We start from the raw sequence: 23,262 nt of genomic DNA on the forward strand, positions 1-23,262 counted from the left end.
TGACAGAAAAGTTGTAAAAATGGCACAGAGAATGCCTGTATACCCTTCCCCCGCTTCCTCCAGTGTGCACAGCTCACATGGCCAGAGTACAGCTGCCCTTGCACACACAGGGTCAGCGGTGCCACATCGGCTCAGTCAAAGTCTGCGTATAACTTGTGACTCCCCCAAAACGTACCAAGTGTCCCTTGGTATCTGAGGGGGATTGTTTCCAGAACACAATCCCCACCCCCTTGCTGATACCAAAACCCCCCACGCTCAAGTCCCTTTCTTTTTTTTTTTTTTTTTTTTTTTTTATAAATAATTTTTATTTGTATTTACTTATTTATTTATTTATATTCTTTTTTTTTTTTTTAATAAGTTTTTATTTTTCATATTATTACAAATGTTCCTTCCCCCCCCCCCACCATTGCTCTCCTCCACCAGGTTCCCACCCCACCCTCTGCCCTTTCCCCTCTCCCCATTGTCCTCATCCATAGGTGCACAGTTTATGTTCAGTCTCTTCCCACGCCCCCCTCTCCCTTTTTCCCCAAGAATCGTCAGTTCACTCCCCTTCCATACCTCTGATTCTATTATATTCAACAGTTAATATTGTTCATCAGATTTTTTTAATTTCCTTGGTTTTCAGATTCACTTGTTGATAATTACGTATTTGTTGTTCATAATTTTTATCTTTGTTTACTTTCTCTTCTGAAAGAACCCCCTTCAGCAATTCATATAATTCTGGTTTGGTGGTGATGAACTCCTTTAGCTTTTTTTTATTAGTGAAGCTCTTTATCTGGCCTTCGATTCTGAGTGATAGCTTTGCTGGGTAGCTTATTTTTGGCTGTAGGTTCTTGCTATTCATCACCTTGAATATTTCTTGCCATTCCCTTCTGGCCTGCATGGTTTCTGTTGAGAAGTCAGCTGACAATCGTATAGGTGCTCCTTTATAAGTTACTACCTTCTTTGCTCTTGCTTCTTTTAGTATTCTCTCTTTATCTTTTGCTCTTGGAATTTTAATAATGATGTGTCTCGGTGTGGTCCTCTTTGGATTCCTTTTGTTTGGAGTTCTGTGCGCTTCCTGGACTTGTAAGTCAAATTCTTTCACCAGGTGGGGGAAGTTTTCTGTCACTATTTCTTTCAGTATGTTTTCGATATCTTGCTCTCTCTCATCTTCTGGAACCCCCATAATTCTGATGTTGGTTCGCTTGAAGTTGTCCCAGAGGTTTCTTACATTATCTTCAATTTTCTGGATTCTCTTGCCTTCTAGCTTCTGTGGAGGAGTGTCTTCTGGCTCTTTATGTTCCAAATCTTTGACTTGATTCTTGCGATCTTCCCTTCTGTTTTTAGGACTCTGTAGAATATTTTTTATTTCAGACAATGTATTCTTTATTTCTTGTTGATCCCTTATCATTTCTTGTTGACTCCTTATTAATTCTAGTTGATCTCTTTTCATATCCTCATAGGCCTTATCCATCTTTTCTAGGAAATTCTTGAAAAACCTTATAAGCGTAGATTTGAACTCTATATCCAGACGCTTTTTGTCCTCCATTTCTTTTGTTTGTGATCTATTTTGTTGTCGCATTTCGCAGTTACAGATGGGGCGAGGTTTCAGGGTGGAGCCTGCAGCTTTGGCTTCCGTCAGCCCCGCCCTATGCGGGTCCTTCAGTGCTCGCTGCCGGCGCCTCTGAGAGAAAGGTGCCCTCGATTTTCGCCTGCTGCCAAACAGTCTATGCTCTCCCACAATGAGCCCGGTATTGGGGTTCAGTTCAGTTGGAAGTGGAGTTGGAGGTGGCGTTCACAGCAGTCTGGAGCCCCAGTCTCCTTCCCGTCAGGGCAATCCCGCGGCACAGCCGACCGTCCCTTCTCTGGGGGCAGTGTGCGCGCCTCCGGGACCTCCTTTCTCCGCTTCCCCGGGTTCCGACTTACAGCCCAGCTCCCTATGGCTGAGCCTGAGTCCCCGGGGTCTGGCCCAGAACGGGGGTTCAGAGCAGTCGGGGGTCCAGCACAGTCGGAGTGTTTATCTCCTTCCCGCTTGGGAACACCCGCCAGGCACTCGGCCTCCCTCCTCTCCGGCTCCGTCCTCTCCGCGCGCGCCGCGTGTCTCTGTACCTTAGGCTTTTACAGCTCCTCCGCTCTTCCTTCTGGTTTTCTCCTTGCTTCTTGTTGTAGGATTTCCAGTCAGTCGACTTTCCTGTAGTTCTGGGTAATGTCCATTTTATATTTTAGTTGTATTTTATTAAAATTGTTGTGTGCGGCTGCGGCTAGTTGCCTACCCGAGCAGCCATCTTGGATTCTCTCAAGTCCCTTTCAGAAAATGGCATCAAAAATAAAATAAATAATAAAGTGGCATGGAACAACGCATAGTCGGCCCTGTTTTCAGTCCGCAGTTGGCTGGATCTGCAGATGTGGAACCCGGAAAAGGAAGACCAACTGTATACTTATGGGGGAGGGGTCTTGATGTAAGTGGACCTGAAGTGTAAACCCTCATTGTTCAGGGGCCAACTGTACAATGATCAAAACCAGCAAAGGCGCTGTGCAGCTCTTCTGCCTGCCTGCGGGCCTCCCTTGCTTTAGCCAGAGTCCCAGGGCGCATCCCAGAAGCCCACATTGCCCTGGGCTCTCGTGTCTTTTTAACCGCCCCAATCTGTGATGGTCCTGAGTCTTTGTCTTCCATGACCTTGAAACTTTTTAAGAGTCCTGGTAAGTTATTTTACTTTTAAAAAATATTTTTATTGATTTTAGAGAGAAAGGGAGAGGGAGGGAGAGATAGAAGCATCAATGATGAGAACCCTTGATCGGCTGCCTCCTGCACACCCCACACTGGGGATGGAGCCCACAACCCCGGCAGGTGCCCTGACCGGGAATGGAACCGTGGCCTCCTGGTTCATAGATCGATGCTCAACGGCTGACCATGCCGGCTGGGTCTGGTAAGTTATTTCATAGGACGTCCCTCAATGTGGGTTTATCTGGCATTTTCTCACATTTAGATCCTGAGCTCTTGGCAAGAACAGCACAGGGCGTCACCGGGGGCACGATGCCAGTGTGAGAACTCTGATCACTGGTTTTAGGGAGGTGTTTCCTGAGGAGCAGAGGATCCCTTCGTGCTCCTCGAAACCCCGTCTGTTCTGCCCGGAACGAAGGCAAGTCGTCCAGCCAGGAGGCTGACACCTCCGCCTCCGTCTCTCTCAGCCTCCGTGGCCACCAGCGGCCACCGTGCCACGGCCCGTCACTGCAATTGGGTGGAAGCCAGGTTGGAGGACTCCCAGGCCCGCAGGGCTGCGGCGCTGAGGCCTGTGGTGAGACCTGTGCCCCAGCTGCGTCTTGGCTGCGCCAGACAGCGCCCAGCCTGGGTCTTGCCGGGACTCCAGAGAGGGGAGCAGGACTAGGAGACCGGAAGGGAGCAAGGGAATGAAGGAGGTCTGAGGTGAGGAGACACACACTCCTCTGGGAGCTGTTAAAATCTACGGAGACTCTAGAGCTGACTGGAAAATTCCATCGCTTCTGTTGGTGGGAGGGCTGAAGGAGTTACATGACTAGTTTCAGGGTTATGGTGATGCATTCCTTTTCCGACCCAACCCCAGAGGACAAAGCAGAGTCTGCCCTACCTTACGCCTGGCCCTTGTTGCTAGGGAGAGCCTTCCTCAGCGATGAGGATCGCCCAGGGGAGCGGCGCTGGCTGAGTGGGGCTCACAGAACCAATGAACTGTGTGTCTGGGTGCTTCTCTTTTCCCTGCCTGCAGCGCGGCTCCCAGTAGGACTCTGGAACTGAGAGGAGAGGAATGGAAGCCTGTGCTAGGCGGCTCACTCAGTGCCCACTCAGTAACCCGGCCAGGGGGCCTCTGACTCTCACCTTGGGACTGACGCCTGCAAAGAGGGTCCTGGGTCCCATCCTCATGTGATTTTCCTACCCTTTTTGGGGAGCCCTCAAGCAGAGCTGCTCCTTCTTGGCAGCCTCAGAGGTGTGACCTACGTTTGAGATAAGGATTGTCTCCAAACACTGGGACCTGTGTGCCACCCCCATACTGGGAGGGAGGGTGGAGGCCAGAAAAACCTGTTTCTCCGTTTGCCCCAGCCCAGCTGCCAGGGAACTCCCTGAAGGGTCCTGGGCCGGATGGGGCTGCGGGGCTGGACAGCAGGGCTCCTGACAATAAACGCACGACTCGCCGGACACAGGCATTTATTACTCAAAATGGAAAGAGGGGAGCAGGGCAAGGTCCTCAGGTCTCTTCTCGAGCCATCACGGCGGACAGGCCCAGACCCCAAGGCCCCCTCAGCAGGGCACGGAGGAGTGCAGGGCACAAAGGGGAGCCCTTTGGGCGCCAGAGGAAGGTCTGGAGTGGTCTGGAGGGACAGGGGAAGGCACTGAGCAAAGCGGAGAGGAGGGGTGGGGTAGAATGACGGACAGGGAGACCACAGTCTAATCAAAGAAATGTGAAGGGTCTAGAGAAATGTTTTTCTGAGCAAAGGGAACTAGGGGAGACCACTGTGGGAAGCCAGGGGATCGGGAGACACGGGAGAGGCTGCGGCTGAGGCGGGGAGGAGTGGGTGTCAGTGCAGCAGCCAGAGGCCAAGGCCAGCCAAGGCGGCGAGGAGGCCCAGGCCCAGGGCCGGGGCGGGCCGCGGGGCGGCGCTGTTGCAGCTGTCCTTCTCGCAGCAGGTGGTGTTGTAGGTCAGGCCCAGCTTATGGTTGGTTTGGTTGAAGGCCTCCCGACAGGGCTCTTCGGGCGTGCCGCAGCGAAGGTTGGAGAAAACCCACATCTTGCCTGGGGGTGGGAGTGGGCAATGGTGTCAGCGGGATGGGCACCTGGGATGCTTGTGCCCCTTCCCCACCCCATGCACCCACTCACACTCCTTTCCTCCCAGTTCTGCCCCAGCTTCCCCGTCTTTTCTCCTCTCAGTCTCTCCCAGACCCTGCCCTTCACCCAAGCCCCGTCCTGTCGCTTGCCGGCTGGGGTGCCTTGGCCCTATTCCTGCCGCTCTCTGGGCTGTTTCCAAGGTATAATAACGGCCACATCACAGGGTTGTCATGAACAGAAATTGAAACGATCCACATAGAGACACAGAATGTGGATCATCTTTTGGCCAAAAGTTCTCATTGCTGTCATTCTCTGTTCCAGCTCAGCCTCAGCCCCAGTTGGGCCTCAGCCTCAGCCACAGTCTCCCGCCGGCCCCTGGTCCTCGCTAAAGAAGGCAGATTACCGAGGTACACATTCGTTGTCAGGCATTTGTGTCCTGGCTCCAGACGGCAGGACTTCCGGTCCACACAGCCCAGCACAGGGACCTTGTAGCAGGAGTGACAGCGAATGTCAGCTGGGAAGACACAAATCAGGCTGTGTGACGGGTGTCTGACTCAGCTGGCGCTGAGCCACTCGGGGTGGGAGGAAGGTGGAGAACCAGTGTAGTGGGTGTTCTGACCGGTTTGGTCTGACAGGGACAGAGCAGGTGAGTGACGGGGGAAAAGTGGAAGTGCGTGAGGGTGGAGTTGTTGCTCGGTGAGCAGCCCACACCCTAGCTGCCTTTCTCCTCTCCACTCCATCTGCGGATGAGTCAGGAGGGCATTGCTACCAACAACAGCAACTCAGGGCTGGGCCAGATGGAAAGGGAGGATTCCATGGGTGGAGGCGGTGGGGAAGAAGAAAGAATCCAGAGGAGGACACAGGAGAGACTTGAAATAGGAAGAACTATTCAAAATAAGAATCATAGCCCTTGCCAGCTGAGCTCAGTGGATAGAGCGTCCGCCTGCGGACCTAAGGATCCCGGGTTCGATTCCAGTCAAGGTACTTGCCCGTGTTGTGGGCTCGGTCCCCAAGAGGGGGCCTGCAGGAGGCAGCCGATCAATGATTCTCCCTCATCATTGATGTTTCTCTCTCTCCTTCTCTCTCTCTGAAATCAATAAAAATACATTTTAAATAAAAATAAAAACCATGGAGGATACAACACACGTAGAAGTGGCTTGGAACTGGAAGCTGGTGAGAAGGCATGTGCGGCCAGCTTCAGCCATTCACTCTTCACCCCTATGCCCACCGAGCGAGTGGCTGAGGCACCGACCTGAGTGATCCCCCCCAGGAGCTCTACCAGAGAAGGGCACCGTCCGGGCCAGATCAGGCTGCGCCTGGAGCAGAGGTGGCAGCGCAGTCTGCCTCAGTAATGCAAGGTCTGGGCACGCAGGTTTGGTGAAGGAGGGATTTGGTCCAAGGAACAAGTCTGTGGCTGCCCCCGCCCTGGGGTAGCAGCCCTGGCACTCCCTGCCCAGAAGGAGGGGAAATGTCCCTGGCTCCCTAGGAGGGTCTAAGAAGTCTTTGGCACTTTCCAGAAAGCTTGTGTCCCTGGGGGTATGTGCCCCCGAGAGGAGCAGGAGGCCACTAGGAAAGGCTGCTGCTCGAGAGGCTGAGCGGGAAGTCCCTGCTGGAGCAGATGACGGGGGTGCAAAAGGAGCCCCAGGCGGGCGCCGAGGCTCCGGAGGACACCCTGCCGAGTGCTGGGGAGCGGAGAAAGCAGGTGGGCTGGGTGGGTGCCGGCAAGGGAACTGGATATTAGGGTGGCCAAGAAGGGGCTCCGTGGAGTGGGGGAAAGGGGACTGGCCCCTGGCTTGACGGAAGAGTGGGTCCTGGAGGGGGAGCATGCGCCGGGAATGGAGCCAGGCTCCTGGCACAGGGAGACCTGGCCGGAAGCACAGCTCAGCCATTGGGGCCGGTGCTGGGATCCTGAGGAGTGGGTAGTGGGGTGGTGGGTGGGGCAGGTATGAAGTCCGGACTGGGTGAACCAGGTCCTTGGGGCCCCAAGTGCTCACCTGAGACCCAGCAGAGCAAAGACGACAAGGCGAGCAGCAGAAGGCCTCTCATGGTGCGGGTCCTGAGGGAGTGGCAACGGCGGCTGACAGAGCAGATATCCGGGGACCCAGCTCTGGGAGTTGAGTGGCCTTTTTGCTTTTATACTCCCAACGTCCCTCCCTTCCCTGCCTCTCCTGGCCCCTCCTCCCCATTATGGTGGGGAGGGGCTAAACAGGACTGGGTGGGGGAGGGGAGGCGGGAGAGACGCGAGGGAGGTGGGGCAGGATTGGGGTGGAATGTAGGTGAGCTTTTGGTTCTTGGTTTCAGACCAAGGTGCTCCTCCTGGCGCCCCCCCGCCCCAGCCCTGCTTGCCCAGTCCTCTGCTCTCAGAAGAGGCATCCCCAAAGGCCCCTGCAATGTTACACGCCCCCCCGCCCCCCCCCCAGCAGCTGCTGGCTCCTGGGAAATAGACAGTAAGTGTGGCCCACGAGGACTGCCAATTTTGGATCCCTGGGGCCACTGGTAAACGTGGGCAGAGGTTTTGGATGGAAAGAGCCAAATCAATCTCCATTCAGCTCCTATTTGGTCTCCCCAGCCACAGGACTAGGGAGGAGGGTTTGGGGTGTCACCAATGATGTCTGTGATGTCACAGCAGCAGAGGCCTGGGCTGGGCTGGCGGGCCTCGGGTGCACCGTCCAGTGAAAGCCCGTGAGGCCCTGGATGTGGAGCGTGTGCACCTGCGGACGTCAGAGCCTGCGGTTTGGGAGGTGCGGGCTGAGGGCCCGTGGGCACAGAGGCAGGGAGCACGTGCTGACAGGACAGACAGTAAGACAGTCACTTCGTGGAAAGTACTTGGTGTTCCCGTGCGTCAGCCCTGGTCCTGGGCGTTCAGGAGTATGCGTGCAGTGCTCACACCCTCTGCCACGCAGGTGCTTCTGCAGGCGAGCAACAGGCCCGAGGCGAGGCCGGCGCTCGCAGCCGCAGCCGCAGCCGGCCGTGGAGGGCAGGTTTGGACCCAGCGGCTCCAGCATTCCTGATGCGCGGCCTGCTGGGCTGCAGGAGCCAAAGCCTGGGAGCCGCTGCGCAGAGACCTGCCAGAGCGCGTGGTTTGAGGCCGTGAGCCTGCCCCGCTTTTCCCGGAGGCCCGCCCCCTCTTATCGCAGCCCCCAGACCCGCCGGCCCGCTCCTCCCCCGCGTTTCCCTCCGGTCTCCTCCGCTGATTCACTCCCTCCTCGCCCCGCCACAGCCCGCCATGGCTCTGGTCCTGCCGCTGCTGCCGCTGCTGCTGTGGCGGGTTCAGGGGGACCCGCTGGGGAACCCGCAGGACCGAGGCAAGTCTGAGGCCGGGCGGGGCGGCCGCGGGGCAGGGTGTGGGGAGACCCCGGACAGCGGGAGGGGGGTCTCCTCGCCCGTGGGCCCGCCCTCACCGCCGCCCCCTCCTCCCCAGTTTCCTTGGACGGCCGTCCAGGGGAGCGGGTGAATCTCTCCTGCGCAGGGGTCTCCCAGCCGGTCCGCTGGGTCTGGGCGCCGAGCTTCCCGGCTTGCAAGGGCCTGCCCAAAGGCCGCCGCCCCATCCTGTCTGTCTCCGCCAGCGGGACCCCCACCGACTCTCCCGCCTCGCCCTTCGCCGGCCGCCTGCGCGCCCTGGACCACCCGGGGATCCGGCGGCTGGAGCTGCTTCTGAGCGCGGGGGACTCGGGCACCTTCATCTGCAGGGGCCGCCTCAAGGACGAGAGCCACACGGTGCTCCGCGTGCTGGGCGACGCGGCCGGCTGCGGGGGCTCCGGGCCCCGCCTGGGTAGGTGGAACCTCCGCGGGGCTTCAGGCCACAGAGAGGGAGAGCGAGCTGTCTGCCCTCGGACCGCTGACCACCCTCCCCGCCCCCAGGGTCTGTGTACCCCCTGCTCCTGACCCCCCTGCTGGGCGCCGCGCTGGTGCTGGCGCTGGGCGCGCTGGGCGCGGTCTGGTGGCGGCGCAGGTGAGCTCGAGGGGCAGGGCCGGGGGGGGGGGGGGGGGGCGGGGTGCCCGCTCTGGAGCCCTGGGTGGTGGAGCCCCGGGTGGTGGAGCCCCGGTGGCCGTTTGGTTTGGAGAATGGGGTGAGCCACAGGCTGGGGTGGAGCTGGCTCAGACGCTCAGCTGGAGGCAGGATCTGAGCTGGGCAGCACCGATGGGGTGGAGCCTGCGCTCTCCTGCGAGAACGCAGGGTGGCGGTGAGGAGCCGGAGGCGACCCTGGTGTCTCTCAGAGCTGATTGTTCACGCCCTGACAGGCGTCCACCCCCACGTCCGCCGCGGCCTTGCCCCAGACCTGGTGAGCCTCCCTCCGGCCCGTTCCTTTTCCCTCCTGCACATCCCCAGCCCTCAGGCCGCGTCCGAGCCCTAGGGGAGCGGACGAGTTAGTCACCTTCTCTTAATCCTCCAGCTCTGTCCCCCCCCCCCACCACATAGCCCCCCGAGTGACAGCCGAGCCCCAGAGACCGGCAAAGGCCGAGGAGCCCAAGGCTGCGGGGGACCTGGACCAGGAGTCGGTGAGGGCTTGGGGTGGGAGGGGCACGGGCCAGGGGCCCTGAGAAATCCGGACCCAGGGAGACAGGCCTGGATTGCTAAGGAGTCAGACTTCCGAGACGCTGCCCGCCTGCCCCCCGCAGAGCCTGCTCTATGCGGACCTGGATCGCACGGCGCTCAGACGGCCCTGCCAGCTGTCCCCAGTGGCCCCTGCCGACTCCTCCACCATCTACGCGGTTGTCGTCTGAAGGAAAGCCCTTCCTCCATACGTCATAAGCTGGGGCTCCCAGCTCCCCAGAACTACCCTCTCCATCTTCACTCCCCGGAAATGAAGGCACCACAGGATAGAATGAGCACTGGGCTGGGAGTCAGGAGACCTGGCTCCGGGCTGCCTCTGCCACTGAGCTCTCCTTCAGCTACCCCAGCGCCTGGAACCTCCATGTCTCCTTCGCCACCGGCCCCTCTAAAGCTCACCGAGGCATTTCCCACCTTAACTGAGGCGTCAGCCACTCCAAGAGAGCGGCTCCCTCTTCCCTCCCTTCCAATCCAGCTCCTTGAACCCGGGCTACACCTGTCTCCTCCTTCTCCTGCACTCTGTCCCCGGCCTGGCTTTTGATAACTCCTTCTTTAAGCTGTTTTTCTTTCTTTTTAAAAAAATATATTTTATTGATTTTTCTTTTTTACAGAAAGGAAGAGAGAAGGGGGAGGGAGAGGGAGAGAGAGCTAGAAACATCAATGAGAGAGAAACATAGATCAGCTGCCTCCTGCACATCCTCCACTGGGGATGTGCCCACAACCAAGGTACATACCCCTGACCGGAATTGAACGTGGGACGCTTCAGTCCGCAGGTCGATGCTCTATCCACTGAGCCACACCGGTATAAAGCTGCTTTTCTTTAATGCTGATGTCTTCCTTCTGGACTCCTCTTCCTTTCTCCCTACCGCCATGGTATTCCCCACCATTGTAGCTTGTCCCTTTATCTTCCTCTTCCGGGGAGTTATCTATCACCTGGCCTCAGCCCTCACCTTGGCAATGACACCCAGAACGCTCCAGCTCAGCTGTCAGCTGAGGGATTTCCGAACTGTCCCTCAGACATCCCTGTCTGTCTGGCCCTCCACATTCTCCATACGGCCTGTCCAGAACTCATGCCGTCTCCAAACCTGCCATCCTCCTCTGCATTCTCTCTTGCCTGAGTCACGCAGCACGCCTCCGGTCACACGATGAGCCACGTCACCAGTTCCAACGTCACCGTCAAACCCTCCCCCTCCCCACGCCCCGCACTGCACCGGAGTGTTTGCTCCTCGTTTCCCTGGGTCACCCAGAAACCCACCTCACCCTTTTCCCCTACCCCCTTCCCAAAGGTAGATCCTTCCCAAATATAACCTACGTCTGACGCCTGTATTTCAGATCGGCAGTATTTCTTTCCTTAACCGCAGCCCTGGGCCCAGGGGCCTTGGCTGTGGGTCACACACCACAGCACGCTGCCTACTCTGTCACCGCCAGCCGTGGAGGAACCCCGCAGGCCCCGGCTGTGTGCCTCTGGCCGGGCACTGCCCTCTTCACTTTTGATTACAATTCTCCTTCCTCTCCACTGCCTGCCTGGCTCGTTCTTACTAATCCTCAGGACTCAGTTCAAGTGCGGCCTCCGGGAAGCCGAGGCTGCATGCATTTTGATACCCGGGGAGTCCCCTTGTCTCTCATAGCAACAGCCTCCCGTGACTTGTTCCGTCACAACCGTCTTCCCGTTGGTGAGCAATGTTCAAGAACTGTGAGTTCCCTGGAATCAGGAGACTGGCCCTTTTCATGCACTGCCAAGCCTCAGTAACTGAGTGAATAAAAATTAATATTTCTGCAAGTGTTATTTCTTCCTATCAACTTCGGGCAGGTTAGTAATCTACCAATCTCTGAGTCACCTGAGATTTAGATAAATTCGGTTAGTGACCCACTCATGCTCGCTCCTCTGCCTTGTACATGCTCGCGCCCAAGCACCTACGGCACAGGGCTGGGCAATGAGTCAGCGAGTTGCCGAGGGCGTGAGGAATGAAGGGGCCTCTTTCCCTCACTACTACCCCCCCCCCTGCCTCAGGTCCCGCCCCGCCGTCCCTCCGCCCCAGTAACACAGCAGCCACAGCCTAGTCTGAAAGGTCAGTTCTGTTTTATTATTTTGGGAGAGAAGACTCACCCCATGGTCTCTATCCTTCTTCCCACACTATGCCCTCCCCCTACCTTGGGACCCTGTTCCCACTATTCACCATCCTTTCTCTAACCCTCCTTCCCCTTCTGCGCCCTGTACTGCCCTAGCCCTGACCAACCCAGACCCCAAGGCCAGGCCCTCAACTGTGGGGGCGTGTGCTGAGTACCAGGCAGAGGGAGCTGAGCCCAGCACCTGCCTTCTCCAGTTCAGAGCAGGACACCGGGACCAGGGTGACATCGGAGAGCTTCTGCAGTGCCTGCAGGGAGGACATGGGACAGGGAGATGGGAGAGAGACTTCCACAGCCCCTTGCAGCCACATCAGAACGTCCCACTCAGGCTTCCAGGAAAGGACCCCTCCCTCCTCCTCCTGCGAAGGCTGAGATGCCTCTCCTGGTTGTTGGTGGAGCTTCCGCCTCCCCTCACCTCCTGGCTATGGGGCAGGTCCCCCCCTCCGCCTCCCCTCACCTCCTGGCTGTTGGGCAGGTCCCCCCCTCCGCGGTGCAGCAGGAAAGGGGGCGCCCCCGGCAGCCCCGGGCGCAGGAAGAGACAGTCAGCGGCTGCGTCATCGGGGAGGGTCAGGGAGGCATAGGGGTGGTCCGTCAGCGCCGCCATGGCCTGGTGTAGAGGGAAGGGCAGCACTCAAGTCTCGGAGCCTCTGCACCGGAGCCTGGTGCCCGCCCCCGGGCTGAGTGCTGGGACGGTGACGCCGGTGAAATAATCATGGCGCAGCACACACTGCGAGTCAGACCCCCGTCTACGCGCTTGGGTTACCTCTGCTAATTTCACCTCAGATTCACATGCAGTCCTTCCACCTGCAACCTCTCCCCCCGCTCCCCTTCTCCGGCCCGCCAGGGCCCCAGCCACCCTTCACGTCACAGCGCAGATGCCTGCGGGGGTTTGGAAGACCGTGTAAATGTGAAGCTACTCTGTTCCCTGGTCTCTGGTGCCCAGGCCGCAGTACTCCCGGTTTTCACTGATGAACTGCGCCCTGAGGGCAGGGGCTGGGCCAATTTCCGGAGCCTCCAGCCCCGCCCCCGGCCCATAGCCCCGCCCCCGCCCCGGCCAGGCCCCGCCCCTGCTCACCCGGACCGCCTTTTGGGCGGCGTCGCTGCTCCCCGCCACCACGGTGCGGGGTCCCCCCATGCCGCAGAGGCTGCGCAGGTGGCAGGGGCCGGAGACGGGCACTGTGGAGACGGCGAAGTCCTGGGGGACGGGGCAAGTCCTCAGGGACCGGGAGGTGAGAGCCCCCTCCACATTCCCCGCCCCCGCCCGCTCCCGCCTCTCCCCCCCCCCCCCGGCGCCCGGCACCCCTCCCGAGGCGGGCCGCCCCTCACCCGGAACGTGTCGGCCACGATCTCGGCTCCTCGGTGGTTGGTCCACTTGGAGAGGCCCACGAAGAACTCGCGGCCTGCGCCCGAGGCCAGAGGGTTAAGGGCGGGGAGGGGGGACGTGGGAAACGAGACCCCAGAGGGTCTGGCCTCCCAACTGCTCCCGGGCCCCGCTCCCCGCTCCCGGGCGGCGCCGGCCTCACCGGTGAAGAGGACATCGGTGCCATCCAGCGTCGCGTTCTCGTCCCCCATCTCCACAATCCGGAGCCCCAGGTCCTGGAGGGCTTGGCGGACCCCATCCACCTGAGGGCGGGAGGAGGAGGGCTGAGACATTCCCGCCAAGCTCTTCCCTGAAGCTTGGGGTGCCCCCTCCCCGCGCCCCGGCGTCACCTCGGGCCTGCGGGCCGGGCTCCAGGGCCGCGCGATCAGGGCCGTGTCCCCCTGGATCACGGCGGTGTCGCCGAGCAGCGGTCCCAGCGGCAGCGACTCTTCGGGAGGCAGTTCCAGCAGCTGAAGCCCCAGCCGCTGCCTCAACTTGCCGCCCAGCACCCCGTGCTCCCGCTGAGCTTTGGCCAGGTCCAAGGCGGGGAGGCCGGCCCCCGCACCCTCCCCCGACGCCAGGCTCTCCGGGACCCCGCGGATCAGGGCGTGGGAGCAGCGGCCCAGCCCCTCCCCCGGCGTCCCCATCCCATCCACACGCCGCCTCTCCGGCAGCCCGACTTCTCCCTTTCCTCTTCTCACGTCAGCCGTCTGCGAGGAGACAGAACGGGGCGGGGGAGAGAGCCAGAGGGGCGTGGGAAGGTGTCAGAGCGCGGGGTCTCCTTCCGGCCGCATCCCGCAGGCCTTCCTCCGCTGCCCACCCAGCGCCCGCACCACCGCGACCCGCTTCTCCTGGGGCGTCCGCGGGGCAGGACCCCGGCATCTCCAACACCTGTTGCCCCGGCTCGGGAGCTTGGCGGTTCCCGCCCGGCGCCCCTCTGGCAGCCGCTAGGATGCGCTCACTCCCCAAAAATGCGGCGGCCCCGCCCCCTTAACCCTCCGCTGCTCGCGCGGCGCGGACCCCGAGTGCGGCGGGAGCCCACGGGGTTCCGGGACCGGAGGCAGCCGGGAGGGCCCGGGGATGGAAGTCTGGGGTCCAAACCAGAAAGGGAGAGGGGCAAGGAGGGAGGAATTATTAGAGTCTCCGCAGTTAAATAGCATCTCCACCCCGGCGCGCCCGGCCGGGCCCCGCGAGTCCCGGAGGACCGGGAGAGGTCCCGGGAGAGCGGGGCGGGGCGGGCGCCGCTCCAGGCTCAGGACCCGGTCCCTTCCCGCCCGCTCTGTCTCCCCCAGGCAGCTCCGCAACTCAAATGCCGGCCCCCGCGCTCTGTCCGGCGCAGGCACGGGCCCGGCCCCCCGACTCCGGCCCCAGCAGTCCGGGGACGCCGCCCGCTCCAGACTCACCTCCGACGCCCACCCCTACTCCCGCCGCTCCGGGATCTGGGCCGGGGCCCCAAGCCCCGTGGGGACAGAGTTGGCGGAGACAAGCCTGGGGGGCTGGAGCTCTAGCTGTGCGGAGCCCCCGGCTAGGCCGGGGCGGGCGCGGCGGCGGGGCAGGGGCTCGGCGCCGGGCGGCTCCAGGGCATTGTCTGAGCGGGACAGGGCCGGGCTCCGCAGGCCACGCCCCCGCCCCGCCGCCGCGCCCGCGCCCCCCTTCCCAGAACTGGCCCCGCCCGGCGAGCCGCACAGGCCCACCCAGACATGGCCGTCCCTGACGGCTGGGCAGCGAACGCAGCGCGGGCCCCAGGGCCACGCGACAATGGGTTGGCAGTAAAAATGGCAAAATCACCGCAAGCACCCTTCTCCTGATTCCTGGCTTCTGCCCCGGGCTCAAGGCCACTGACCCACCTGCATTCGCGTTACCCACATTTCGAGCCCCCTTTGTGTAATTACAACACTAGATTTTCATTCTGTATTTTATTACTGAAATACATGTCCTGCCAATCTATCCCACCCCACCCCACCCCACGATAAAAACCTCACCCAGATCCCCATCCTTCCCTGCACCCCAGGCAGGCCTGCGCAAGTCTCCAGCGTTCACTGCCCACCGGACGGAGTGTGTCCCTTGGGTAGACAAGGGAAACCACCGGGGCCTTTGGGGCGGGGGAGGGGGGGGAGAGGGAGCCCGAAGGAGCTTATTTGAGGGCCTTGGCCACTTGCTCATAGGCCAGCTCAATCTCCTCGTCGTCGGGACAGGTGGAGGCGAACTCTTCGCGCGCATAGGCATTGCGCAAGTACCGGTGCACGCCGCGGAAGGCCTCGGGGATGGAGAATCCGCGGTACTTCTTACACACCACCTGGGCGAGAGGAGCAAACTCAGCCTCAGGGAGCCAGAGTGGCAGCGCCTGTGGTCTTCCCTTCCCCCAGCCTTCTTGGCCAGGCGTTGTCTCCACTCTCATGCTTTCCTCTGATTCCTCCCTGCCACCTGAGTCCTCTTCTCCAAGTGGCGTTCTTAGCTCTTTGCTGCGGTGCCCTGTCTTCCCTTTCCTCTCTCCTTCCTGATAACCAGCCCCTTTCAGACCAATTCCAATGGCACTACTTTTCTGCTCTTGGTTTTACTGAGCTCTAATTCACAAACGATTACATTTTTCTCTTGAGATTTCCACAGCGACTTTTCTCTTGGTTTCATTTGGGGCAAGGACCAATCATCACACAGCTTTGCCTTCCAGAGTTCAGTGCGCGCTCTGAGCAGACTAACCTCGGGCCCAGACTCCACAAACCAAAGCCACAGCTCCAGGCTGTGGCAAAAGATGGGAACCAACGGTTTTCACCTTTCACAAGCAACAGTCTTGTCGGAATGACCGCTGAGAAGGAAGGGGTGGCATCTGCTATTGGTGGCGATCTACAGGAACCGCCCCAAGAAAGAAAGGCCTTTGGACGGTGGGCACGGGAGCCACCCAGCCGCTCTCCCCCTCCCGCCGCGGCCGCCCACCTGCACGATGTGGAGCTTGGGCAGCAGGTTGCAGTCAGCCAGGGTGAGCTCGTTTCCATCCAGAAACTTCCTCTGAGACACGCCCTCGTCCTCAGCACTGGTCTCGTCCACTTCCTCGGGGAGCGGGGCTGCCAGGTAGTTGTCTAACACTTTCAGGGCCTTCAGGAGCCCCTTCTCCAGGTCTGCACAAGAGAGGGCATTGGCAAGAGCGCCAGATGATTGACACAGAAGGTTCTGGGGCGGGTTGCGGTGAGAGGGTGAATACTAATGCTGAGGCCAGTCCAAATTAACAACAGCTAATGTATTAGCTTTCTGCTACTGTAAGCACTTTATATACAAACTCATTTAATTCTCACATCAACCCACAAAATAGGAATTGCTGTCCTCATTTTACAGATCTGGAAATAGGTTTATAGAGAGGGTAAATGAATTGCCCAAAGTCATCCAGCGAGTAGGATCTGTACTCAGGTAGTCTGGATCTAGAGTTACTGTTGTTTTTGTTTGTTTGTTCTTTTTTAATATATTTTATTGATTTCAGAGAGGAAGAGAGAGAGAGAGAGAGAGAGAGAGAGAGAGAGAAACATCAATGATGGGAGAAAATCATTGATTGGCTGTCTCCTGCACCCTCTACCTGGAGATCAAGCCCACAACCCAAGCATATGCACTAGACCAGAATCGAACCCAGGATCCTTCAGTGTAACACTCTATTCGTTGAGACAAACAGCTAGGGCTAGAGTCACTGTCCTTAAGCACAACCATGTTCTGCCAGAAAACAAGCCAGCAGCCAAGCCAACCCAATTAACGACCCCAGGCGAGAAGAGGCGGGGAAATGAGAGATGCTCCAGAGCCGCGGTCAGTGAGAATGCAAGGAGAGGGGGGTAAGCCAACGTCTCGATGCTGAGGTCTGAGTTTCTAGGCGCCCAAAGGCCTCCGATCCCCTGGGTCTTCTCGAACCTTCTGAACCCAGCCTCAGGCCCACAGGACTCACTGTCATTGAGCGCTGGGTTTGAGTTCTTGATGTAGGCAGAAAACTTGGCAAATATGTCCAGGCCAGCTGTGTTTGATTCGGGGTTCAGAGCTGCCAGCTTGGGGTACCTGAGAGCCAATGGGAGAAATCAGAAATCTTCCTGGGAGGAGCCTCAGCTCCCCTGCCTGAGCCCCTAAGAAACCATCTGATATTTTTTAATCTTCACCCTAAGGCACATGTGTCAAACACAAGGCCCGAGGGCCAAATCCAGCCCGCCAGGCCTTGCAATGTGGCCCGCACCGCGCTGTCATCACTGCACTCCGCTGTCAGTTTATGACATTGTCAATTTATGACTGTTCAGTAAACCATTCGGCCCGCGATTTAGGCTGGATTTTAGATTTTGGCCCCTTCTATGATTGAGTTCGACACCCCTACCCTAAGGAATGAGGATATTTTCCCCGTTGATTTTCAGAGAGAGTGGAAGGGAGGAGAAGGGGCAGAAAGAGAGAAAAGAAACATCTATGTGAGAGAGACACATCCACTAGTTGCCTCCTGCTCGCCAGGGATTGAACCTGCAACCCAGGTGCATGCCCTTGACCAGGAATCGAACCTGGTTCTCGGGCTGACACTCTAACCACTGAGTAAGCGGCCAGGGCGCCATCTGGTTTTTATTTCTTCAGAGCCTCCCAGCTCCCACCCCCCTCCAATGTACCCCACTACCTGGGAGGACACAGCACTGCCTCCAGAAACTCCTCAATCTTGTTGGTGTCTGTGTGCACCTCGGTGCCATACAGCAGAAAAGGGAGCTGCCCCCCTGGGCACAGCTTCTGTACTGTCTCGGTTCGCCTGTAGGGGAGAGAGGCAAGCATCGGGGCAGGGAAGGGGATCAGAGAGAAGCAGAAGAAGGAGATGGGGGATGTGGGAAGAGAAAGGGGCTCTTGGTAGAAGGGGAAAGTTCCAGATGGAGAACTCGGTGACTGGGTGTGTGTGTTTATGTGTGAGCACAAAGGGTGTTCAGAGGAACAGATGGGGGCCTACCTCTTGGTGTCAACGGTGGTGACGTTGAAGGTGACGCCCTTGAGCCAGAGCACCATGAACAGTCTCTGGGAGAAGGGGCAGTTCCCGATCTTGGCTCCGTCACTGCCAGCCTGCAAAGCAAGCCCCACCTCCACTTAGGCCTGGTGTACCCCACCCAACCCAGGCCATTCTGGGCATATCCTATTCCCAGACACACACACACACACACACACACACACACACACAAACACAGGGCTCTCCAGAACTGGGTTCTCCACCCTGGCCTCGGTCAAGTCTGGAGCAGATCAGCGGAAACATTTTGTACAAAGGTTGGCTTCTGGTCTTCCAAATACTGAAGTACAGGCGAGAGGTGGGCAGAGGGATGGTGTGGAGAAATGAAAGGATCTGGCCCCCGGAGAGGGAAGACTGGCAGTAGCGTAGTTTAGCTGCTTCTCTCCAAGTCCTTCACACACACAACTCACTAATGCTCAGACCAGCCCACGCAGTGGCCCCGAGAGGGACTTTGAGAGGCCAGAGACTAGGCCGGCGGCCTGGGTGGGGCTGGAGAAGAGCCTGAGGAAAGGGGCGGGCGGGGCCGCCAGCAGAGCTGTTCCCGCCCCCTCCGCCCGCTGTTTCTGGGCGGCTGCGCGGGGAGAGGGGCTCCCAGCCTCGCCCTAGAGAGGTAGGGGCTGCTCTCTAATTGGCACGTGGTGACCTCATCCCCCCAGGGACACCTCCCCCTAGGCTCCTGATGATTCACTCATCGGTGTCTCCAGGCTCAGCAGCTTCCTTCCTGCCAAGGAGTGGGGGCAGGGCCGTGAGGCGGAGGGCCAGTGGCAAGGCCACCTGCCCCTTCCCGCACTGCCCGCTGCGCCTCCCCGCACAGCCCCTCTGGCCGCAGACAACCCTCCTCTCGCAGGGCACAGGCCCGAGTCTCTGCAGCACACACTCACCCGCGGCAAAAACAGCCCTCGAGGGTGTGAGAGCGAGGAGGGGACCACGCCCGCGCCCAGCACTCCCCCCAGTGCGGACGGGAACGGCCGCGGAGAAGTAAAGCCTGAAGCCAGGGAGAAAGGCAGGAACACAAAGACAAGACGAACCAAAGGGGGGAAGGAGAGAAAGGAAGCAGGAAGGGGAGGGGGCGGGGAGAACAGGCAAACAGAAGGGCGTCCGCCAGGGGAAGGAGGGCGAAGAGAGGAGGTCCAGAGAGGGGAGAGGCCGGCCCTAGGGGAAGGGTGAAGGCCTTGGCCTGCGGGTGTTGCTGCTGTTTTTTTAATCGATGAGAGAGAGAGAGAGAGAGAGAGAGAGAGAGAGAGAGAGAGAGAGAGGAAACGGGAAGGGGTGGTGAAAACATCGATGTGCTGTTCCTCTTACTTATTCATTCATTGGTGGGTTCCTGTATGTGCCCTGACCGTGATCGAACCTGCAACCTTGGTGTATCCGGACAACTCTAACCGACTGAGCACCTGGCAGCCTGGCCTGCGGTTCTGATACCCTAACGCTATGGGCCCGCGTCTCCTCATCCACACCCAGCACAGAGGAGAGCTGGGCAATTCTTTCTCTCCTGCCTCACAGCCTCCAACCCAAGCCTAGCCCGCCTCCCCCTCTCTGATCTCACCCAGCGGAGGGAGCCACAGCGGAGCTCTCATCCCCTCCCTTCCTCTCATCCCCAGTCCCCGGCCTTTCTCCACCACCGCCCCCCCCTCCACCACCGCCCCCCCTCCTCCACCGCCCCCCCTTCTCCACCACCGCCCCCCCTTCTCCACCGCCCCCCCTTCTCCTCCACCGCCCCCCCTTCTCCACCACCGCCCCCCTCAACCACCGCCCCCCCCCTCCACCACCGCCCCCCCTTCTCCACCACCGCCCCCCCTTCTCCACCACCCCCCCTTCTCCTCCACCGCCCCCCCTTCTCCACCACCGCCCCCCTCAACCACCGCCCCCCCTCTCCACCACCGCCCCCCCTTCTCCACCACCGCCCCCCCTTCTCCACCACCGCCCCCCCTTCTCCACCGCCCCCCCTTCTCCTCCACCGCCCCCCCTTCTCCACCACCGCCCCCCTCAACCACCGCCCCCCCTCTCCACCACCGCCCCCCCTTCTCCACCACCGCCCCCCCTTCTCCACCACCGCCCCCCCTTCTCCACCACCGCCCCCCCCTCCACCACCGCCCCCCCTCCACCACCGCCCCCTCTTCTCCACCACCGCCCCCTCTCCACCACCGCACCCCCCTCCACCATCCCCCCTTCTCCACCGCCCCCCCTTCTCCACCACCGCCCCCCCCTCCACCACCGCCCCCTCTTCTCCACCACCGCCCCCCCTTCTCCACCGCCCCCCCCTCCACCACCGCACCCCCCTCCACCATCCCCCCTTCTCCACCGCCCCCCAGCGCAGCTTCCTGCATTCCACTCCACTCCCGTCCTTCCACCCCTTCCCAAAGGACCGCTCCCAGGTCTCCCTACTGATAGATCCTACCACACCCATTCACACTCACTCTCACACACACACACACCCTCAAACACACACACACACCCACTCACACACACCCACTCACACTCTCACACATACACACTCACACACTCATACACACACCCACTCACCCCACACACCCACTCACCCCCACACACACACTCACACTCACTCTCACACACACACTCAAACACACACACACTCATACCCACACACACCCACTCACCCCACACACACACCCACTCACCCCCCACACACACACACACTCACTCTCACACATACACACACACTCATACACACACCCACTCACTCCCCAACACACACACACACTCACCCCCACACACACACACTCACCCCCACACACACACACTCACCCCCACACACACACACTCACCCCCACACACACAATCACACACACACACACACTCACCCACACACACACACACTCACCCCCACACACACACACACTCAAACACACACACACTCATACCCACACACACACACACACACTTCTCCAGGTCTCCCGCCCCTCGCCCTCCTGAGGCCGCCGGCCCTCCACAGCCCCTCCCCTCCCCTCCTCCGTCCTTCCCCGGCCTGCCCCCCAGGACCCCCTTCTCCGCCCTGTGGTCCTGCGGCCGAGGGCAACCTGCACTTTTACCAGCTTCCCAGGTGGAGCCTAGAATTCTTCCTCCGCCACGTCAGTGCCCCCCGGAGCCAGCCCCCGGGGCCGCCGGGGCGGGGGCGGGGGCGGGGGCCGGGGGCCCGGGGGGGGGGCCGGGCTCGGCGGAGCGGGCCCAGGGCGGAGGCCGGGGCTCACCTTCACGAACAGCTCGACCTGCGGCTGCTCCTCGGCCATGGCTGCGCCGACCAGGAAGCGCCGTCCGCGGGGCGGGGCGGGGCGGGCCCGGAGGCCGGGCCGGCGCCCCTCGCGGCTCCGGGCGGCGCTCCCACTCGCCGCCCCCGGCCGCCGCCTCGCCCCGCGCCGCAGCCGGAGCCTCCGGCCCTCCCTCCCGCCTTCCGTCCGTCCGCCCGTCCGCCCGGGGCTGAGTCACGGGCCGCCGGACCGGGAGGGGCGCGAGGGCGGGCCCGGGGCGGGGGTCTCCCTCCGCCAGCCCCCCGAACGCGGGCCCGTCTCCCGGCTTCATCAGGCAGGGCCCCCCCTCCGCCCTCCGAAAGCTGGCACCCACAGGGGGCACCCACAGGGGGCACTCACAGGGGGCACCCACAGGGCGGGCACCCACAGGGGGCACGCACAGGGGGCACGCACAGGGCGGGCACCCACAGGGCGGGCACCCACAGGGGGCACCCACAGGGCGGGCACCCACAGGGGGCACGCACAGGGCGGGCACCCACAGGGCGGGCACCCACAGGGGGCACTCACAGGGGGCACTCACAGGGGGCACTCACAGGGGGCACCCACAGGGCGGGCACCCACAGGGGGCACCCACAGGGGGCACCCACAGGGGGCACTCACAGGGCGGGCACCCACAGGGGGCACCCACAGGGGGCACTCACAGGGGGCACCCACAGGGAGGGCACCCACAGGGCGGGCACGCACAGGGGGCACGCACAGGCGGGCACCGCGAGGCCCCGGTGCCCCCAGGGAGACGTTAGCCCCGGCGCCCGTCGTTCATCCCTCTCCCGGAGCTCCTTCCCCATTCAGTCCGGTTCCAGGTGGGGAGGAGTGGTGCGAGGCAGGGCAGGGGAGGGGGCACCCAGCCCTGTGCTGGGACCCACCGAGGCCGAGCCGCACCCCTGGGGAGGCCTGCTGCCCTGAAGCCCCTCGGCTCCAATGCCGCCACTCCTGCCCGCAACGGGCCCTTCCTGTGCCCTCCGCCCTCTCACTGACAGGCTGCTTGAAGGTGGGGTGAAAGGGGAGGTGGTTTTGGCCCCAGGAATCTCGGGGGATGGGGGCAGAGGGGGGCAGAGGGGTACCGGGCCTTTCCGGGTAAGAAGAGCAGCCAGAGCAGGTGGAGGAGCGGAGGCCTGGGGGCACAGATGAGTAAGGGCTGAGGGACAGTGGCCCTTGCCCTCCCAGTCGCCTGGGTGTTGGAGGTCTGTAAACTGTGACCTCTGAAACGCCCAAGAACAGGTACTCCAAACTGGTGTTTTCCAGCCCCTGCATCTGACTCCATCTACCATCCCTCTTTCTTCTCGCCTCCTCTGCCTAACAAGACCTACAGCTCCAGGAAAACTCGCTGGAGTGCTAGGACACCGGAGCAAAGCAAAGCTTGAGACTTGAGAACACGGAGGAACTTGGGGCAGGAGCGGGGTGGGGTGACAGGGCTGCCGGAGGCCAGCAGTTAGTGGTTTCCTCTCCTGCTTCCTCTTCTGTGGGTTTCCGCCTTGGGGGGATGGGGGTAATCTTTCCTCTCAGGATGTTTGTTCCTTTGCGTTGTAACATCCTGTAACGACATAGGACATAGGACGACGTCGGATGATTCCTCAGAAAGGGGTTCCTTCCATGGTAACCCTCAAACCTTGCAGCTGAGGGAGGTCACAGAGCCCTATTCCCAGGTCCTCTTTTGCTCCAGCTTGTCCTGTGCCCCAGAGAAGCTGCCCCTCAAGCAAGTGGGGCCAGCCCTGAACTCAAGCAGGTTTGGCAACTTCTCCCCGCCTCTTTTCTTTCCCACACTTTACAGCTAGAGCTGCCTTGATCATCAATATTGACTTTAGCTGTTGGCATGGCTAGCCACAAGGTATTTTTGCCTTAATCTCCCAGATGACAGGTGATGCTGCCCTCTCCTGGTCCCATCCAGCAATGCCCCAAACCTCTTCACAGGTCCCCCATTTCATCTGCTTGCCCCCGATTTCTCCTGTCGCAGTATCTCCCCTTTCCTTTTCTGGGCAGGTTTTCCTTTCCACTCTCTCCCCTTCCTGGGCTCGGTAAACCAGTCCCTAATCTCTTCCCACCCCAGATCGGAAGGTGTGTCCCTCCCAGACACTCCTCAGACACGCCTCACAGCCTTCTCCGGGTTTCCATAGTTCCGTTGCTCAACAGTTTGCAAAGGGTAACCATTAACTTGCCCTTAACTAGCTTTCCCACCTATCTGGATAGAGGGGATT

At 60.6% G+C, this 23,262-nt stretch overlaps 4 protein-coding genes and 1 long non-coding RNA gene across 6 annotated transcripts in view; 1 reads left to right on the forward strand and 4 right to left on the reverse strand.

Moving 5' to 3' along the window:
- Nucleotides 1-23,262, reverse strand: part of LOC311626233 — a 1,185,289-nt gene that overhangs the window by 228,860 nt on the left and 933,167 nt on the right. The window lies entirely within an intron of this gene.
- Nucleotides 4,144-7,050, reverse strand: LY6G6C (lymphocyte antigen 6 family member G6C). Its single transcript, XM_084891289.1, has 3 exons — nt 6,773-7,050; nt 5,182-5,292; nt 4,144-4,745 (listed from the first exon to the last, which is right to left on the reverse strand). Exons 1-3 carry the CDS (start codon nt 6,822-6,824, stop codon nt 4,531-4,533), a joined length of 378 nt encoding a protein of 125 aa, XP_084747415.1. The 5' UTR covers nt 6,825-7,050; the 3' UTR covers nt 4,144-4,530.
- Nucleotides 7,949-11,308, forward strand: MPIG6B (megakaryocyte and platelet inhibitory receptor G6b). The gene is made up of 6 exons (XM_084891264.1): nt 7,949-8,083; nt 8,200-8,550; nt 8,640-8,730; nt 9,021-9,061; nt 9,199-9,278; nt 9,399-11,308. Exons 1-6 carry the CDS (start codon nt 8,005-8,007, stop codon nt 9,501-9,503), a joined length of 747 nt encoding a protein of 248 aa, XP_084747390.1. The 5' UTR covers nt 7,949-8,004; the 3' UTR covers nt 9,504-11,308.
- DDAH2 (DDAH family member 2, ADMA-independent) lies at nt 11,394-14,439 on the reverse strand. The gene is made up of 7 exons (XM_084891240.1): nt 14,221-14,439; nt 13,168-13,527; nt 12,981-13,080; nt 12,784-12,857; nt 12,533-12,652; nt 11,915-12,064; nt 11,394-11,705 (listed from the first exon to the last, which is right to left on the reverse strand). The coding sequence occupies exons 2-7, from the start codon at nt 13,462-13,464 to the stop codon at nt 11,589-11,591; spliced, it is 858 nt and encodes a 285-aa protein (XP_084747366.1). The 5' UTR covers nt 13,465-13,527; nt 14,221-14,439; the 3' UTR covers nt 11,394-11,588.
- On the reverse strand, nt 14,920-21,171 carry CLIC1 (chloride intracellular channel 1). Of its 2 annotated transcripts, none has more exons than XM_084891262.1 (6): nt 21,014-21,171; nt 17,754-17,863; nt 17,436-17,561; nt 16,737-16,843; nt 15,749-15,930; nt 14,920-15,113 (listed from the first exon to the last, which is right to left on the reverse strand). In XM_084891262.1, exons 1-6 carry the CDS (start codon nt 21,050-21,052, stop codon nt 14,952-14,954), a joined length of 726 nt encoding a protein of 241 aa, XP_084747388.1. In that variant the 5' UTR covers nt 21,053-21,171; the 3' UTR covers nt 14,920-14,951. The 2 variants fall into 2 exon arrangements, with proteins under 2 accessions (XP_084747388.1, XP_084747387.1); XM_084891261.1 differs by lacking the exon at nt 21,014-21,171 and adding an exon at nt 17,982-18,217.

The sequence above is a fragment of the Pipistrellus hanaki genome, assembly GCF_964339955.1.
Source record: "Pipistrellus hanaki genome assembly, chromosome: 7".
Classification (NCBI taxonomy): domain Eukaryota; kingdom Metazoa; phylum Chordata; class Mammalia; order Chiroptera; family Vespertilionidae; genus Pipistrellus; species Pipistrellus hanaki.

Bases quoted from the DNA above. Each gene is read 5' to 3' on its own strand.
- LY6G6C (XM_084891289.1), bottom strand. From the start codon at position 6,824: ATGAGAGGCCTTCTGCTGCTCGCCTTGTCGTCTTTGCTCTGCTGGGTC. The intron at 5,293-6,772 runs GTGAGCACTTGG...GTGTCTTCCCAG, and splicing joins TTTGCTCTGCTGGGTCTCAG to CTGACATTCGCTGTCACTCC. The intron at 4,746-5,181 runs GTAATCTGCCTT...TCCCACCCCCAG, and splicing joins GACAACGAATGTGTACCTCG to GCAAGATGTGGGTTTTCTCC.
- MPIG6B (XM_084891264.1), top strand. From the start codon at position 8,005: ATGGCTCTGGTCCTGCCGCTGCTGCCGCTGCTGCTGTGGCGGGTTCAG. The intron at 8,084-8,199 runs GCAAGTCTGAGG...CCTCCTCCCCAG, and splicing joins GGGGAACCCGCAGGACCGAG to TTTCCTTGGACGGCCGTCCA. The intron at 8,551-8,639 runs GTAGGTGGAACC...CCCCGCCCCCAG, and splicing joins GGGCTCCGGGCCCCGCCTGG to GGTCTGTGTACCCCCTGCTC.
- DDAH2 (XM_084891240.1), bottom strand. From the start codon at position 13,464: ATGGGGACGCCGGGGGAGGGGCTGGGCCGCTGCTCCCACGCCCTGATC. The intron at 12,065-12,532 runs GTGAGCAGGGGC...CCTCTACACCAG, and splicing joins CCGCCCAAAAGGCGGTCCGG to GCCATGGCGGCGCTGACGGA. The intron at 11,706-11,914 runs GTGAGGGGAGGC...TCCTCCCTGCAG, and splicing joins ACCTGCCCAACAGCCAGGAG to GCACTGCAGAAGCTCTCCGA.
- CLIC1 (XM_084891261.1), bottom strand. From the start codon at position 18,050: ATGTTTCCGCTGATCTGCTCCAGACTTGACCGAGGCCAGGGTGGAGAA. The intron at 16,844-17,435 runs GTAGTGGGGTAC...ATTGGCTCTCAG, and splicing joins GCAGTGCTGTGTCCTCCCAG to GTACCCCAAGCTGGCAGCTC. The intron at 15,114-15,748 runs GTGGGCGGCCGC...CCTCTCGCCCAG, and splicing joins CCAAGCTCCACATCGTGCAG to GTGGTGTGTAAGAAGTACCG.